This window comes from Cardiocondyla obscurior, linkage group LG10, assembly GCF_019399895.1.
Source record: "Cardiocondyla obscurior isolate alpha-2009 linkage group LG10, Cobs3.1, whole genome shotgun sequence".
In the NCBI taxonomy this organism is placed as follows: Eukaryota; Metazoa; Arthropoda; class Insecta; order Hymenoptera; family Formicidae; genus Cardiocondyla; species Cardiocondyla obscurior.
Genome location: NC_091873.1, coordinates 3,696,114 through 3,712,595, shown reverse-complemented (window position 1 = coordinate 3,712,595; position 16,482 = coordinate 3,696,114). Strand labels below are relative to the sequence as shown.

Genomic DNA, 16,482 nt, shown 5'->3' with positions numbered 1-16,482 from the left:
CGAATCGACTAGTCCGGAGTAATATGGTACTTGCCGACTGACCTGATTCTCCGAGTTGAGCAGCTTGAGTTGTTCGTTGATGAGACTGTACTTGGTGCTCTCCTCCTTACGTAAAGCCCGCTCCTTTTTCAGTTCCGGACTCCAAAAGGTCTTGATGCTGTGCATCGAGCTACCTAGTTTCTGGTTGGTTAGCTCGAGTTCCTTCTTCAGATTGCCGAGTTCACGTTGCAGATCGTTGTTCTGGTGTTGAAGCTCGCCAATGTAGATCCCACCGTCGCGCAGCATATGCGGATTCGGACTTTGACGCGCCGACCTCGAGCCGTACAACTCGTCTTCCAGGTAGAGACCGCGGTCGCGGCCGATACGCTCGCGGCTGGGCTCGCGTATCGGCATGAATTCCCGATCATGGTCAAGAACGCCAGCGGAGGCACGATCGAGGCTAGTATAACGCGCTACCATGCCCGCCGAGCTGGACATGGCGGGTCTCGAGGCGCTTCTGGATCGGTGATGTCCGCCCCCACCGCCCCCGGTCGACATGCTCCTACCCCTCTCCTCGAGCATCACGGGACTACCGAGGTCTTCGTCGCGGGAGTAGTACGGGCTGCCCAGCTGATGGTGATGGTAGCTGCCACCGTAACCTAGGTGCTCTGGCGAATTGTTGCCGCTACGTGTACCCCGTTGCTTGCGACCACCGAGCGGACTGCCACGACCGCTGGCATAACTTCGCGACGGACTACGATCAACGGTCGGCAGTTCACCCACGCGACGACCACTGCGTGGCGAACGTGTGCCACCACCGGGACCGATCACCCCACTGCTCGAGTAAGGGTCCCGTGACATTCTACGGGAAACCTCGACGTGTAGCCGTACCTCGTCCTCCTCCTTCTTTTTCTCCCCTTTGTAGACGTGAGAAATCCTTTCGAGTCACAGCGATGGGGTCGTCTCGTCTCCTTTCGTCAACGTTTCAGTCGTCGTCCTCCTCTTCCCTCGTTCTCGCGATCGCTCTTCGCGGTTAATAGTCGACGCGTCTTCTTCTCTGTCGATCCGGTGATGGGAGGTGCGTCCACTCAATGCTCGTACTTCGATTTTTCAAAAGAATTCTGCACGATGGTTGAAAAAAATGTTTCCCCTGTCTCTCGTCGCTCTCGTGCGTTTTCACATTCATATCAGCTCGATCGTCCACCCGAGTGATTCGATCAACGAGCGTTTTCCCGTCATGGCTTGACGTCCGTCCCAGTCTATCCGAGCTTTCAGTTAGGGTAACTGCCAGAGAATAGAGGTGTGCCGCTTTTCACGCCGGAATCTCGACGATCGCCTTTCTTTGGGCGATTCGATCTTCGCTCCGTTTCCAGCTTTGTGTTCCAGCATTCAGCTACGGTAGATGACGATAACGATACGTTTCCGATTTCCTTACGCTTCCGTGATCTTTTATGCCAAATCGTGGACACGATAACGGCGTGTCCTGAAATATGCTTGGGCGTTTCTATTCTACGTACGATGGCGCGTTCGCAAGCGACGTACATTGACAAAGGCGTGATTTGTTCGATCGATCTTTTACGTGTCTTCTCCCTGCGCGAGAGAAGGTTTGATACCGTCGATCTCAACAAAGGCCACCGGTCGGGTCTTTCATCTGCCGGTCGGTTGACCTCGTCGCATCGCGACGATGATCCGTCCGATCGATCCTTTCTCCACCCAGCGTAACGCCGCCGCCGCCGCCTCCTCCTCCACCGCCGCCGCCGCCGTCGTCGCCGCCACCGCCACCGCCACCACCGCCTCTTCGTCGAATACAACTCTTCTGCACTTCTGGTCGACAGCCGGCTCCGGCGTACTACTACTACTAGCGGATAGTACTACTACGCGTGTGGGCCACTTCGTACTCGACGGCAGCGTACGGCGAGGTCACGACCCTCGCCGGCCCAAGAATCGATCTTTGACCTTCTTTCGGTGGCGTAGCCCATCGAGCGAGGGCGAATAGAGATCGAGGGGGAGAGAGAGAGAGAGAGAAAATAAAATAGTCTCTTTCCACTTCCACTTTTCCGTTTCTCCGAGCCGACACGAAGCGAATGAACCCCTTCGCGTATTCTCCCTCGTTCCCGCTTCCGGTATCTCTCGCTCTCTCCCTCGGCCTCCGATCGCGGCGTTCCGAATCTAAGAATCTCCTTTCCGCTGTTCCGCGAGCCGGCTAGGTAAACCAAGACGCTACGAACTAACTAAGCCGGCTACGTTCCACTCTCGTGTGCTGGCGGCCTCGCTCGCTCTCTCGTTCACTCGCACGCGTCCACTAAACGCGTCGTACTCGCGCCTGCGTGCGTACTAGATGCATATTCCGCCGGAGGTGAAAGGAGAGAGAAGATATATTTCTTCCCTCCTCTCTTTACGTGTCGCGCACTGCCGTTCCCATTTCGCGAAACCAGCGCCTAAGGTCCCTCCTTATCGATCTTACTCTTTCGTCCCTCTCTCTCTTTGTTTTTTTTCCTCTCTTCTCTTTCTGTGGTTCCGTCGTCGTCTCGCCGTCCGCGCCTCGTAGACGATGTCCGTCCGGTTCTCGATAAGACACAACGGCAACGCGAAACGGACGGCGAATCAACCACCGACCAACCGATCCAAACGCACCGACCGAACGCACTACACTATCCACCGTCTTCCGTCCACTACCGGAGCACACTCACTTCCGTGCACTGACGCCTCCACCGACACCGGCATTCGCCGCCACCCTCTCTATGTCTTTTCCCCGCTTGCACTTTTCTCCGCTCTCCATCGCTTTCTCTATCTCTATCCTGCTTATTCACAAAATCGAATACGGGCCAGCCACCCCGTATGCGCGCGCTCGCTTGCAATTGCGCGTGCTCGTACTCGCGATTACTTCCCCGTTTCGTGGTGTAAAGATGTATCCGTACACACGCGCAATTCAACGAGCAAAGTGCTATTCTTCGCCACCGCTGTAATCTACATCGCCACTATCTTTGCCGGCTTCTCTAAATACTTTTATTTAAATTTATAAGACATACATGTCACTTTTTACAAGTCGAAATAAAAATACTTTCCGTTGATTCACAAGCTTGGGACTTTGTGGGGCAAAGATACGAAAGATAAACTGTAATAAGAAAGCTACGGCACCCTCGAACTCCCCCTCGCTAACAATAAATCACAGGTAAAAACAGATTGAAATATAATCGATGGTGACATATATATATCGATATCGATTTTGGTAGTTCCAAAATTATCCGTTTACCAAATGCTCCCGACGCCACCGTCGCAAAAAATTCATCGATCTTTCTAACCTTTATCAATGTATTTTAAAATAAAAGGAATTATTTTAATAAAACGTGAAAACTATACTAGACTTAATACAACCGAATTAGGGTCAAAAAATTAACTTGGAACCTTCAAAATCATTAACTTAAAAAAAACTTTTATTTTAATTTATATAACATACCTGTCACTTTTTACAAGTTGAATTATTAATATTTTGCGTCAATTTACAAGTTTGGGACTTTGTGGGGCAAAAGTAGAAAGGAAAAACTATAATGGAAAGCCAACAAATCCCTCGAGGAAAAAGCAGAACTCCTCTTCACCAGGTATAGAAAACAGTAAAAATTCTGCGGCCCTCCAAGCACTCCCATCACAAGAAATCTGAAATATGAATTTATTTAGAGTTAAAAGACATATTAAAATGTAACGAGAACAGTCTACTACACTTAATAAAACCGAATTTAAGTCTAAAATTTATCTTAGAAACCTGAAAATAATTTATTTAAGAGTAACTCTACTTTTAACCTATAACATATACCTGTCACAACTATCGATCGGGATACGGACGGGACAGCGCGCGCAACTTGGCCTTCAGACGCTCCTCCAGCCCTTTAGTGGTTTCTGCTGGTGGCATCGATACGATACGTGATGTACAAGCAGGGATGATGTTGGACGGAATGCGGCGAGTTGTGCCCTTAATCTTTGTCGCGTGGATCCTTTCCGTGAACGGCGACAACGCGATCAAAACGAACGAAAAGAGGCACGGTGGCGCAAACGATTATCAGATGTGCCTCGAAAGCTTCGACATTCACAAAGACAAGATTATTCGAACCCAAGACTCTCGCGATATGGGCGCAAAGTACCTGAACGTGCTGGACGTTGATTCTAGACTAGATTGTTTAAAGTACTGCTGCGAGACTGAACGCTGCGACGTGTTTATCTTTGAGGAGAAGGTGGTACACAAGTTGCTTTCAAATGATTCTGCACTTGTAAAGTTCTACCTTTTTTTTAATGTTTTTTGTTCTACCTTTTATAGAAACCAAGTAGTTGCTACCTTTTCCAATGCGGTCCTTTACACGACTTCAAGTGCAAATTTACAAGGCATGCTAATTACACCAGTGCTGTGCGAACAAGTTATCCTATACAGAATGTACAAGTGGAAGAGGAAGTTAGGATATCTCAACAGGAGCATGAATTGAAATCCCTGAGGTATTCACCTTTATTTCTTATTTTTATTACCGTTATAATTAATTAATTTTTTTTTAATTTCAGGAAAAGTAACGAGATTACGTCAGATTATGGATTTACAGAAACTCCTGGAAAACCTGTAGTTACTCAAGTATCAAAAGTGATACAAACTACACCAACACCAATCAAACTGGGTATTACATTATTTCAAGCATTTAAAATGTTTAAATTATAAATAATGAAAGAATTTAGTTTCATTAATATAATTTGTTAATAACTTTTTTTTGTTAATTTTGTTAATTTGTTAACAGCTTGCTCTAGAAACCAGTATGAATGTCGTTCATCCGGAGATTGCATAGCTATATATAACGTTTGCGACGGTATCCCTCAATGTGCAGACGGTTCTGACGAAGCAGCAGATCTTGTGTGTCCCACAGAGAAGCCAACGGCTTCTCCAGTAATACAAGCGCCACATCCACCTGCCGATTATCTCCGATATCAAATGCTCGATCAACGTAAACCCCTACCGCCGTTTTATCCTGGACCAGAGATTAATCCTAAAAATTGGGATATATCAAATTTAGCTCATCAAATGTCGCAGCCACAAAATATTTTATATCCTGGACAACCGCCGGTAGAGATACCGCAGATGCGTAAGAATTATGGATCATCGGCATACCAATGGGATTATCAGCCTCTATATGAGCCAAATAAAGATCCTTATGTTCCTGTCAATACCATTCGTGAACAACATATAAATCCTTACGAACGTATGTAACATAATTCCTTTCTATACATATACAAAATGTTTTGTTTCATATAATTAAACTCACGAATAAGTAGATATTTTAGAGACGATTAGAAAATATTTGCATACAAGAAAACTGCGACGAATAGCGCCGACTGTCACGCTCATTCATCCGCAGCTTCTTTATCGCCTTTACGCTAGACATTTTAATCTTATTTTTCAATAACCATTGATAATTTTATAAAATGGTATAGGATATGAGATAGGATAAAATGGTATACTTTTCTAATCGTCTCTAAAATATCTACCTATTCGTGAAAGTTTAATTATATGAAATAAAACACTTTGTATACATTTATTGGATGACGGTCAGTAAATGTGAATATACGTTTCCAGAACAACCACATATATTTAATCACAAAGGTCCAGGCGTTATAGGAAACAATGAAGCAGATAGGTAAAATAAAACATTATTTTTTCAATTGTTACATTAAATTATAAATTCTAATAAAATTTAATTATTCTGTAACATTGTTAGGGGACCGTATATGGATTCCAAGCATTATTCTCAACATTTTCCATTATCGAATAAAGCTTGGCAAGAAAATTCTGTGCAATATGCACAATCTATTGCACCAAATCTTCAACTTAAGCAGGCCAATGATGATGTGGAAAATGTTCCACTAATTACAACGACACCCGCTTGTGATGTAAGTATATTTCTCGACAGTTGAAGTTATGATATGATTCATAAAAATAACAATTTTATCAACAGACCTCAGAAGAACATAAAAGCGAAGTGACAAATGAGAGTAAAGATCCTGTAAAGAAAGAAGAAAAACATAATACGCAGTTAAAAAACATAAAGATAACTGAACAAATTACTGAAAAACCTACTTTATTAGCAAACACACAGATTACCAAACATAATCACGCAAAAGAATTGAAAGGTAAATGTATTAAAAAATTTGTTAAACAGTAAAAAAGAACTTTAAAAATGTACGATACTCTATTTTCGATCTTGTGCTCAAGTTTTTTTTTTATAACTTAAATTTTCTGTCAACATATTGTAAAATACAATTATTTATTTTTTATCGTGATATTTTTCAGAACACAAAACAGTGATCGTAATCGAAGAGCACGCAAAACCACACGAGAAAACTGATATTATTGCAGAACATTTTCAAATAATAAAAAACGATGTTTTAAAGCCTAAAGGTGCTGTGGTGTCATTATCATTAGGACTTATTGCGACTGCGATCGCGGCTGCTTTAATTGTTTGCCGATTGCGAGTAGTAAAACGTCGTGGAAGATATGGACATGGACCTTTTGCGCATGATGCTGATTATTTGGTTAACGGAATGTATTTATAAAAACACAAAATCTACTTACATAAACTTAAAATAATCTAATCATTTTTATGTATTTATCATATTTTCATACCACTTAGTATTTCCAAGATTAAAATGTCTTTAAATAAGTTAATATTTAATTCCCTATAGATAAAACTTTCATATTATATAAATGTAATTATTGATAGCATTTTGATATAGAAATGTAAAAATCAATAAATTTATGAATTGTTATATTATTATTGATATTTGTCTATACACCATATTTATTCTTATACATCTTTTGCAATGAAATCTTTTCTCTATGTACACTCACCGTCAGGAATGATGTTCGTGGTTGCGACGGTGGCTAGCTTACGTGATCTTGGCGTGATGTGCGTCGAGTCTCACACAAAGCACGTGCGCACGTGTGTCGCGGAGCACCGATCACAGAAGAGTGAGGAGGAACGCGGCCTACTACACCTCCCCGCACTTGGCGGTCGAGAGAGGGGGAAGTCACGTACGCCAGCCGCCGTCGTAGCAAATGCCATATCTACCTTTCATTGTACATTATATCTTTTCCTATTATATTTTGCGATAAAATATTGCAAAAAATGTTTTGATTGCAATATTATAATTAGGAACAAATATTTAATTGATACATATGTATATTAGATAAAGATGTATATATACATTGTTACATAAAAAATCTTTCATTCCTTATCTTATTGAAAAATATTTCGCAGAAAGTAAAATATTTATTTTAATATGAATATTATTTTGTAAATTTATGGTTATTTTATAAATCAAATAATACAAAAAATAATAAACGACTATTTTATTTATTAACAGAGCCTGAGATATTTTATAAAATAATCTCGTTTTAAAATACTCTTTTAATGGATCTAAAAAAACTTTGTTTAATAAATGTAGAATATTACGATAATTTCTTATTGAGTAATATAAAGTAAACATTTTTATTGTAAAATTGATCTCTGTAAATAATCAAAGTAATAATTTAGATGTATTTAATAGAAAATTTTTTTAATTATTTATCTATTTTTTTATCTTTCTTATTTATAACTCTATAATTAAATCGATAAAGGATAAATTATCACAAATATCGAGTCTTCTTTATTATGCACATCGAGCAAATAATGTGCTCATAATGTATCATGAAATAATAAAAATTCAACATTTCCGTGTTCTTTCGATTTAACAATTTCTTTCAATCGCAGTTTATGCTAAATTTTAATTTACCATTACTATGGACGTGCATTAGCTGCAGCGTTTTGCTGGGCTCGAATAAATTCAGGATAATCAATATAACCATCATTATTACCATCATCCATGCTGAGTATCGGATCTATCAATTGAACTAATTCGTCATCCTTGAATAACTTTTCGTTTAGCTCACCAGACTGTGTGCCTCCTTGTTCTACAAATACAAATTTAGAAATATGAAACTAAATAAAAAAAAAAAGTCACATAGCGCGGGACACCCTGTAATATATAAAATTATGACATTAGTTTATACATACCATGCCAATGTATGAGAGATTTGATCAATTCACAACCATCCAATTTATTGTTATTATCTGCATCATGCATTTTGAAATAGTGGAACTGCAGCTCCTGCTCTGACATCTTACTGGTATCAATTGGAATATCAGCATGCTCAGCAATGTGTCTAATAAAAAGAAATTTTGCTATTATAGTGTTAAGCTCAGCTCAAAGTTTATTGCGCTCAAAGTTGACGTTTGTCAAATGCTTGAGTAAACGCGCGTTTGAGCATATCAATATGTTTAAAACAAGATAAATAATTAAATTTTTATATAAACCGATATCTATTTAGATACCTACTGTTTTTCATGAGCTATATTGGCAGTGTTAAGTATTTGAGGTGACCCATGATGATCGTGCCCATGTGGTTGTTGATGTTGACCAGGCACTTGTTGCTGCATAGGTACTTGCTGTTGCATAGGTACTTGCTGTTGCATAGGTACCTGCTGTTGCATGGGTACTTGCTGTTGAACAGGGACTTGTTGTTGCATAGGTACTTGTTGTTGCATAGGTACTTGTTGTTGCATGGGAACCTGTTGTTGCACTGGTACTTGATACTAAAACAGAATATTAATTCATTTAAACAAATGGTAATTTAATCCTAATTTTTATATGTGCTAATGAAAATAAACCAATAATAATAATAATAAATTATTAATGTAAAGTACCTGTTGTTGCGGTACCTGTTGGTGTACATGCTGTGGCACTTGACCAGCCTAACAAAGAAGTAGATAATTATTGTATAATATTGTAATTATGACAAACTATATTTTTAAAAACTGTTAATAATAATTATTGCAAGCTATGTTAAATATTTTAATATCAAGATTTAGGCTGGTTCAATTTTTCTATACATTTAAATATTAAATACATAAAATATTAACAAACTTATTTCATGATAAATAAAACGTAACTAAATAGTTTTTAAAAATATATTTAGAATGTTGAAAATTATATTTGACATTACACCAGCTTTTTTGTAAACCAGTTCCACGTCACATACCGGGAGAGATCACGATAAACCATATGTCCGCCAATATTGTTGGGAAAAGTGTTACCTGTTGATAATGCTGAGGTGGTACACCTGGTGGAACCCGCTGCGCTTGGGCAAGGATGTATTTGCATCCGAACGACCCGATTATCAGCACGCATAGTGTCCAATGCATCTTCGTTGCACTGTTCGAAAAAAAAAGAAAACAACGAACGTTAGTCAGGGAACACGTATCAACAAACGTATTCGCGCCTCGCGCCGTACGTACGAGAAGATCGTAACCTCGCAATACCTCATTTACGCTAAGAAGTATCCAGGTTTGTCATCTGCGTGAGAATTTCGTTTCATCGACCGTCACGAGGTTTTAAGCGGGCCGCTAGTCACGCGAGTCACGTCCTACGAAAACCATGCGATGCGGCACAATGCAGGACCATGCGAAACTGACGTGGAGGCCAGCGTATGTGGACGGCAGTGATGCGATATGGGACGAAATTTTCGCTCATGCGCGTTGAAAATGAATATCAGTGTAGTAGCTACTACTACTAAAAAAATGTATCGATGGTTACCCCTCTAATTTTACGTTTCTTAAAAGCTCCTTTATTATTAGAATTCATCATGCATAAATATATAATTGATAAATATGCTTACCTGTAATCAATTACATATTTATGCATGATGGTTTCTAATAATAAAGAAGCTATTAAGAAACGTAAAATTAGAAGGGCAACCATCGATACATTTTTTCAGTAGTAGTAGCTACTACACTGATATTCATTTTCAACGCGCATGTGCGAAAATTCCGTCCCATATCGCATCACTGTGTGGACGTCGTGGCCAGAGTCTCAGCCTGAGACCAGTCACAGACTGTTTACAGAGCGTTGCGAGAGTGACGGCTAACGGTTTTTGTCTCGAAAGTTTCTAACAGGCAAAGACATACGTACACGGCCTTTGGAGGATTTAACTGTTTCTGGAGGATGCTAGAATTCCGTCGCAACGAGAGAGCGTAAGCCGAACTCACGATGCTTCAAGCGGTCAACGTCATCGACTTGGACGCGCCGCGGTGATCCAATTCTGGGACATGCGTCTCGCGGAAGGCACGTTTCTCAAGCTGGTCAATATTTGTCGATAACGGACCCGCTGCTAAGCAAGGATGGCCAACCGGGATCCGCCGGTTCCCTCGAAACTCGCGGACGATCATAGCGTCGAGGTTAGCATTGAAACTGTCTACATCAGGATTCTTTTTAATTCTTGCATCTTCAGTTTGTTTCGAATGCAAACGGCTAGCGAAGCCTGAAGAAATAAATTAAATTATTTTGTAATGATAATTGCGAAACTTTATCAAAGCTGATTTATTAAATTTGATTATTTGTTTATTAATTGTATTTTGTTATACAGGATGTCTTATACCTATGACCCACTCGTTAAAGGTAGATAGATCTTATTGAGACATAGAAAAGTTCTATACCATTTTTTTTTATTCTTGCCCGTTTTCGAGAAAACAAATTAAAATGTGTAGCGTAGAGCGACAAGGAAACTACGAGCGAGTGAGCGCGACAGGCGAATGGCGCCGTCGTCTGTCGCGCTCACTCGCTCGCAGTTTCCTTGTCGCTCTACGCTACACATTTTAATTTTTTTCTCGAAAACGAGCAAGAATTTTACAAAATGGTACAGGACTTTTCTATTTGTCTCAATGAGATCTATCTACCTTTAACGGGTGGGTTATAAGGTATGAGACACCCTGTATATATATATATATTTTTTTTTTTTTTAAGTGCTAAATAGGTCACTGATTTTTTTTATTGCAGACACTAGCAGAAGTCTTCCGATGTTTTATTTGTATGGAAAAACTGAGAGATGCACACCTCTGTCCTCACTGCAGCAAATTATGTTGTTATACCTGTATTAGAAGATGGCTTACCGAGCAGCGTTCTCAGTGTCCTCATTGCCGAGCGTCTCTCCACTTGCATGAGCTAGTAAATTGTCGTTGGGTGGAAGAAGTGACCCAGCAGCTTGATACATTACAGGCTGTTTGTATTTCTAACTTTCGACATGATGATTCTACCAGAGACAGGTTTGAAATAATATTTTAAATACTTAGAAACATCTGCATTTTTTTATAAACTTAAAAAATATTTAGAAACTTGATTGGTCATTAATAATGTCTGTCAGTATTTTAATTTTGCCATTTATTTGTTACAAGTATGCATTTTTGTGGCCATGATATCTGTTGGTGATATGAGAGTATTTATTTATTTTTATCACAGATGCACAGCACATCAAGAAAAATTATCAGTGTACTGCTGGACCTGTCGCAAATGCATTTGTCATCAGTGTGCTCTATGGGGAGGCACCCACTCAGGACACACCTTCAAACCTTTACAAGATGTTTATGAGCAACATGTTTCTCAAATAAAAGCTGAAGTAGGTCAGTTAAATAGACGCCTCATGGAGTTGATCAGTCTTGTTCAAGAAGTGGTATGTTATGTTTGATAAATTTTTATTATAGGAAAATATAGATATAAATCTGCATTACTATATTTTGCAATTTTATTTTACCCATCTAGGAAAGAAACGTTGAATCAGTAAGAGCTGCAAAAGATGAAAGAGTTAGAGAGATTAGAAACGCGATAGAATTAATGATAGCTCGTTTGGATTCCCAGTTGAAAGCTAAACTGCTGACCCTGATGGGTCAAAAAAACTCGTTAACTTTGGAAACCGAGCAGTTGGAGGCTTTATTACAAGAAGTGGAATATCAGTTGCATACATGCACGCGCTCTGAATTGATTGTCAAAAGTGCTGAGCTTTCTCGTAAAATCCATCAAATTCGTAAAAAACCAATGACGAGTTTTGTAACTGCACCTGTTCCGGCAGATTTTCATAGTGAAATTGTGCCGGGTTATGACAGTGCAACATTTGCCATGCAGAACTTTACTCAGCTTCAATTAAAAGCTGATCCAGTATATTCTTCGCCGTTGTATGTGAATGGATTGTGTTGGCGATTGAAAGTATATCCAGATGGCAATGGAGTTGTACGCGGAAATTATTTGTCAGTATTCTTGGAACTCAGTGCTGGATTACCAGAAACTTCAAAGTATGAATACAGAGTTGAAATGATTCATCAGGGTTCACGTGATACAAGTAAAAATATCGTCCGTGAATTTGCCTCCGATTTTGAGATCGGCGAATGTTGGGGATATAATAGATTCTTTCGATTAGATCTACTCGCGACAGAAGGGTACTTAAATACAGAATTGGATACCCTTATCTTGAGATTCCAAGTGCGACCACCAACATTTTATCAACGCTGTAGAGACCAGCAGTGGTATATTAGTCAACTATTGACATTTCAAAATCAGTATATTACTCAAATTAATGAATTAAAGGAGAGACTAGCGATAGAAATTTCTCGTAATGCTATGGCAGCTACAAAAGCTACTAGTGGAACTGCAATGTGTGGAGCAGCTGCAAATTCGTCACCTTTATCTATGCAGCAACAACAGAATGTAGGCGATTTAACGACCAGTTCAAGTATTACACGAACAATTGACAAGTATTTCACTGCAAATGGCACACCAGTAAGATCAATACCCAGTACACTTCCTAACAATGCCAACTCGACAATATCAAGCGATCAACTGATGTCAATGTGCGACTTGGATGAACTTTCGATGCATACATCGACGTTATCCTCGAAAATGCCGTTGAAGATACACCGTACTAATAGCAATCTGAACGTTATCGAGACTGAGCGTTCTTTATCGCCACACTGTGTTAATGACACATCACTCACAGAACGCCAAGCTGCCGGGATTCACCTGATTTCTTCGACATCGCCTTATTCGTCGCTTAATGTACTTAGTCAGCAGCCGTTGAATTTATTGTCCAGCAATAGTGCAAGCGATCCTTTGCTGTCTGCAACATCGATGGTGAGTAATACACATCGAGTCAACGATTCAAGCGTTGCAGAAAGTGAAGCTGCACAACGTGGTACCAATAATGCCTCGCCCGGAGAGTGCGTTCAAACTGCCAACGCTGGTGTGCGTTCTTCGTCGTCATGCTACTTGTCTCGGGCGTTGAATCTCTCGTCCAGTAGCAGTAGCAGTAGCGATAGTGGCGTGAGTAGTCTTAATTCTTGTAATTTCTAGCTTTTTAAATTTTCTAATTAAATTTTTTTTAATTTATAATTTTTTATTATCTATTTTTAATTAAAAAAAAAAAAAGTAACCTTTTCTTGTTACACTCGTAGGAATTAAGTGAACACGATATTTATATGGATGAATGTGAGCACAATGAGCCCAATGTCACGCTTCTAGATTTGACGAATGACGAAAATGATGTAGATGATGAGACAATGTCAGGTATGTAAGCTTTATACAAATATGCATATATTACATTATATGCAATCTATAACGTTGTACAGACAGAAAATGTTATATTTTAATATTTAAATTATTAAAAAAAAACCAAATAATAAGGATTTTTAAGTTCAAAGATAATGAAAGTATTATGCGATTCTATAAATAAGTAGCGAGAGTCACAAAAATATATATTCGGAGTACTAAACGATATATCACAAAATTAGGTAACAGCTCAAATAAAGATTCGTCCGAAAACGAACTAGGACAGCAAATGTTCACGGTCGATGAAAACATTGAAAGCGACAAATCCACAAATGAAAAACAAGAGGAGAAATTTGTGAAAGAAAGTCCTACATCCATTATTCCTAATTACTTTTACGCAACCTCTTAGAGTTTTTTTTTTATTCTTATTTCAATATCCATCAATATCCATATCTCATTTTTTCGGACAGTTAAATTATTTATATTTAAATTATCAAAATTTCTGTTTATTAACTATTTTTTTTTTTTTTCTATTAACGATTTTTTTTCTCTATTTTAAATGTATTGTATTATCACACTTTTATCTATGGAACTTATTTAATTATTTAAAACGTAATAAAAACTTTTTATTTGGACGCTGACGTAAATGATTTGTCAGATAATATTCAATTCTAACTGAGTTTATTATTATAATATATTTTTAATAAATACAGTAATTTTTAAATGTGCGTTACATAGGCGTTAAAATAATTTTGATGAAAAATATAATAATGAATGTAAAAGTGCAGAATATAATTAATATAAATTTGCTTATGCAATAATAATGAGATAATTTTCAGGAGAAAATGACGTTGAAGTTGCCGAGTCTCTTTCATCCTGGGTTCCAAATAAGCAACGTTCAAAGCAGCAAAACAATAGGAATAGTATTACAGATACGCGCAGGTATATTTATTGTATTCTCAATATTAAGATAATAGACAAAAATATTTTTAATTTGAGCAAGAGAAGACTATATTAAGTAAAAAAAGAATTTATAATTAAGACTGAGAAATTAGATTTGATTAGATCAACGACCGATATTTGATCGATTGTGATGTACTGCCTTTTAGTGGGCGTGGGTAATTCAAACGTATTTTCTAACAAAGACAAAATATTATTAAATAATTAAAAAAGCTTAATAAAATCAATTAATTAACATAAATTATTTTTGATGTTTTAGATTGAGAGAAATAATGTTGCTGCATTTGTTTGAGATGCAGGATAAAAATTCAACGTGGAACTCTTTGTGTCTTGAACAATCGAGGTCAGACGGAAGCTGCAATTCTAGAAGTCCACTCACGAATCGACGACGTCGCAGCTCCAGTCCGTTGCACTGCAATGCTCCGATACAATCCACCGCGACGGCGGTATACTCTCACAAGCACCCCGAGCTTGACACTGCCGCCTGTAATGATTTAAATTTAAGCACTGATTACAACCATCGCAATTGCGTTTTTCACCATTCTCAGTCGTTATTGGCTCTTTGCGGTACCAAGACAAAATTGAATTGGTTACGGAATATTTGCCAGTCGAAGTTATCCGCGATGGCTTCTAACAGTCAAATCACCAAATCCGAACCTGCAACGCGGTCCAATTCGATAGACTGCGAAAACGATATCCCAAAGTTGCCGGCAGCTAATAAAATCAGCCACGATTTGGAATCGTCAAGATTGCGTCTGGATTTAATAGTGCCAAATGGTAAGATAAAAAATATTTAAAAAATATTTAATTAACAGTAACAATTTTTATAGCGCATGTATGTAAGTAAAAAACAATTTAAATTAAAAATTTAAACTATGATGTATTTTTTTCAGTACTTCTAGACAGTAACAAAATTATGTCGAAGCATTTATTGTCTCGGCGCCAGTCGTCTCCGAGTTCGTCCACTAGCATGAATTTAATAAATGACAATAGCAAGATGTTCGAGTTTGACCAATTATTTGAGAATATTCAATTGTCGCCGGATTCTCAGAAAGATGTGACCTGCGGTACAAAATCAAGGTATTATAATTGCAAAAATAAAGTATTGACAAAGATAAATCACGAATAAAAAAATATGAGTTTACTAAATAGTTGCAATTAATTATATGTCGTATATTGTGTGCAGAAAAAATACTTTATCCGACGCAAAAAATAACGCTTGCACTGCCAGTGGAAATTCCGTTGCGCTCTCGTTGACGCAAGAGAGCACATCGTCGTCTACAAACACTGCTGTAACAGAAAATACTATTCCTAGTCCCAACAGTTATAGCTGGGCACCCGCATCGTATCACGGTAATTATTTAAAAACATAAATTACATATAGTTTGTAAATTCAATGCCATAAATTTAGATAAATTTTTAATTTTAAAATATTTTTTTATCTTTTATTTTGTCTTGCAGGACAAAAAGCTGTTTTAGACATAGCGATACAAGGTTCTTCGAATAATTCTCTCAATAAGACTATCGATAAGTAAGTGTAAAATGTTTACTGTTATAATTATAATATTATATTCATACATGTTTTATTAAATTCGTAAAATGTAAATTCTCACGTGTATTTAGTTATTTTGTTTTGTGCAGGTCAGCAGAAGAAACCACACACAGTTTGCCGTAATGTTTCTGTGATTTCCATTTCATCAAATGCCAATCATTATCGCAGACTTGAGAGAGAAGAATCGTCGTTCTATCAAATAGCATTCTGAAACGTGCACATATTTATATTATACATTTAATTTTTTTTTATATTTTTTTTTTATTAACGAAATATCTCAAATGTTTCGCATTATGTGATACGAAACGTACTATATAATTGTTCTATTTTTAGCTACTACTTTACGATTGTGCATGCGAAATTTATTGTCCTAAAGTTTTGCATTCCAAGTAGGAGAAAGTTTTAAATTAAATAGTTTATTCGAATATTATATAAATATATTATTTAATACTATTTATTTCTTATATGTAAGTTACATGTTAGAGAGAACAGTAAATAAAGACTAGTAATAAATTAGTTTTTTAAATAATTTCAAGACATCAAGTTTAATTTCTGTT

General features: G+C 38.1%; 4 protein-coding genes across 9 annotated transcripts in view; 2 read left to right on the top strand and 2 right to left on the bottom strand.

The window, feature by feature from the left end:
- Brp (ELKS/RAB6-interacting/CAST family member bruchpilot) overlaps positions 1–1,719 on the bottom strand; it is a 42,537-nt gene extending 40,818 nt beyond the window's left edge. For both annotated transcript variants that reach the window (XM_070662176.1, XM_070662177.1), the window contains exon 1: positions 43–1,719. In XM_070662176.1, the coding sequence (XP_070518277.1) occupies positions 43–840 (798 nt within the window). In that variant the 5' untranslated portion in view covers positions 841–1,719. The remainder of the gene's footprint in view (positions 1–42) is intronic.
- Positions 1,720–3,187: 1,468 nt separating this feature from the next.
- On the top strand, positions 3,188–6,782 carry LOC139105875 (uncharacterized). 2 transcript variants are annotated; one of them, XM_070662198.1, is made up of 9 exons: positions 3,188–3,578; positions 3,827–4,205; positions 4,289–4,461; positions 4,525–4,634; positions 4,752–5,210; positions 5,585–5,645; positions 5,727–5,898; positions 5,964–6,138; positions 6,299–6,782. In XM_070662198.1, exons 2-9 carry the CDS (start codon positions 3,915–3,917, stop codon positions 6,559–6,561), a joined length of 1,704 nt encoding a protein of 567 aa, XP_070518299.1. In that variant the 5' UTR covers positions 3,188–3,578; positions 3,827–3,914; the 3' UTR covers positions 6,562–6,782. The 2 variants fall into 2 exon arrangements, with proteins under 2 accessions (XP_070518299.1, XP_070518298.1); XM_070662197.1 differs by having other exon boundaries at positions 3,188–4,205.
- A 560-nt stretch (positions 6,783–7,342) lies between these two features.
- Positions 7,343–9,569, bottom strand: LOC139105885 (lymphotoxin beta receptor inhibitor). 3 transcript variants are annotated; one of them, XM_070662209.1, is made up of 6 exons: positions 9,342–9,569; positions 9,141–9,258; positions 8,751–8,798; positions 8,383–8,639; positions 8,061–8,209; positions 7,343–7,957 (listed from the first exon to the last, which is right to left on the bottom strand). In XM_070662209.1, the coding sequence occupies exons 1-6, from the start codon at positions 9,368–9,370 to the stop codon at positions 7,785–7,787; spliced, it is 774 nt and encodes a 257-aa protein (XP_070518310.1). In that variant the 5' UTR covers positions 9,371–9,569; the 3' UTR covers positions 7,343–7,784. The 3 variants fall into 3 exon arrangements, with proteins under 3 accessions (XP_070518310.1, XP_070518312.1, XP_070518311.1); XM_070662211.1 differs by having other exon boundaries at positions 9,356–9,568; XM_070662210.1 differs by having other exon boundaries at positions 9,366–9,567.
- A 321-nt stretch (positions 9,570–9,890) lies between these two features.
- On the top strand, positions 9,891–16,441 carry LOC139106090 (uncharacterized). 2 transcript variants are annotated; one of them, XM_070662604.1, is made up of 11 exons: positions 9,891–10,280; positions 10,879–11,144; positions 11,338–11,548; positions 11,638–13,188; positions 13,320–13,431; positions 14,253–14,355; positions 14,633–15,150; positions 15,267–15,453; positions 15,560–15,726; positions 15,835–15,904; positions 16,015–16,441. In XM_070662604.1, exons 1-11 carry the CDS (start codon positions 10,224–10,226, stop codon positions 16,046–16,048), a joined length of 3,276 nt encoding a protein of 1,091 aa, XP_070518705.1. In that variant the 5' UTR covers positions 9,891–10,223; the 3' UTR covers positions 16,049–16,441. The 2 variants fall into 2 exon arrangements, with proteins under 2 accessions (XP_070518705.1, XP_070518703.1); XM_070662602.1 differs by having other exon boundaries at positions 15,997–16,441.
- Positions 16,442–16,482: the final 41 nt, after the last annotated feature.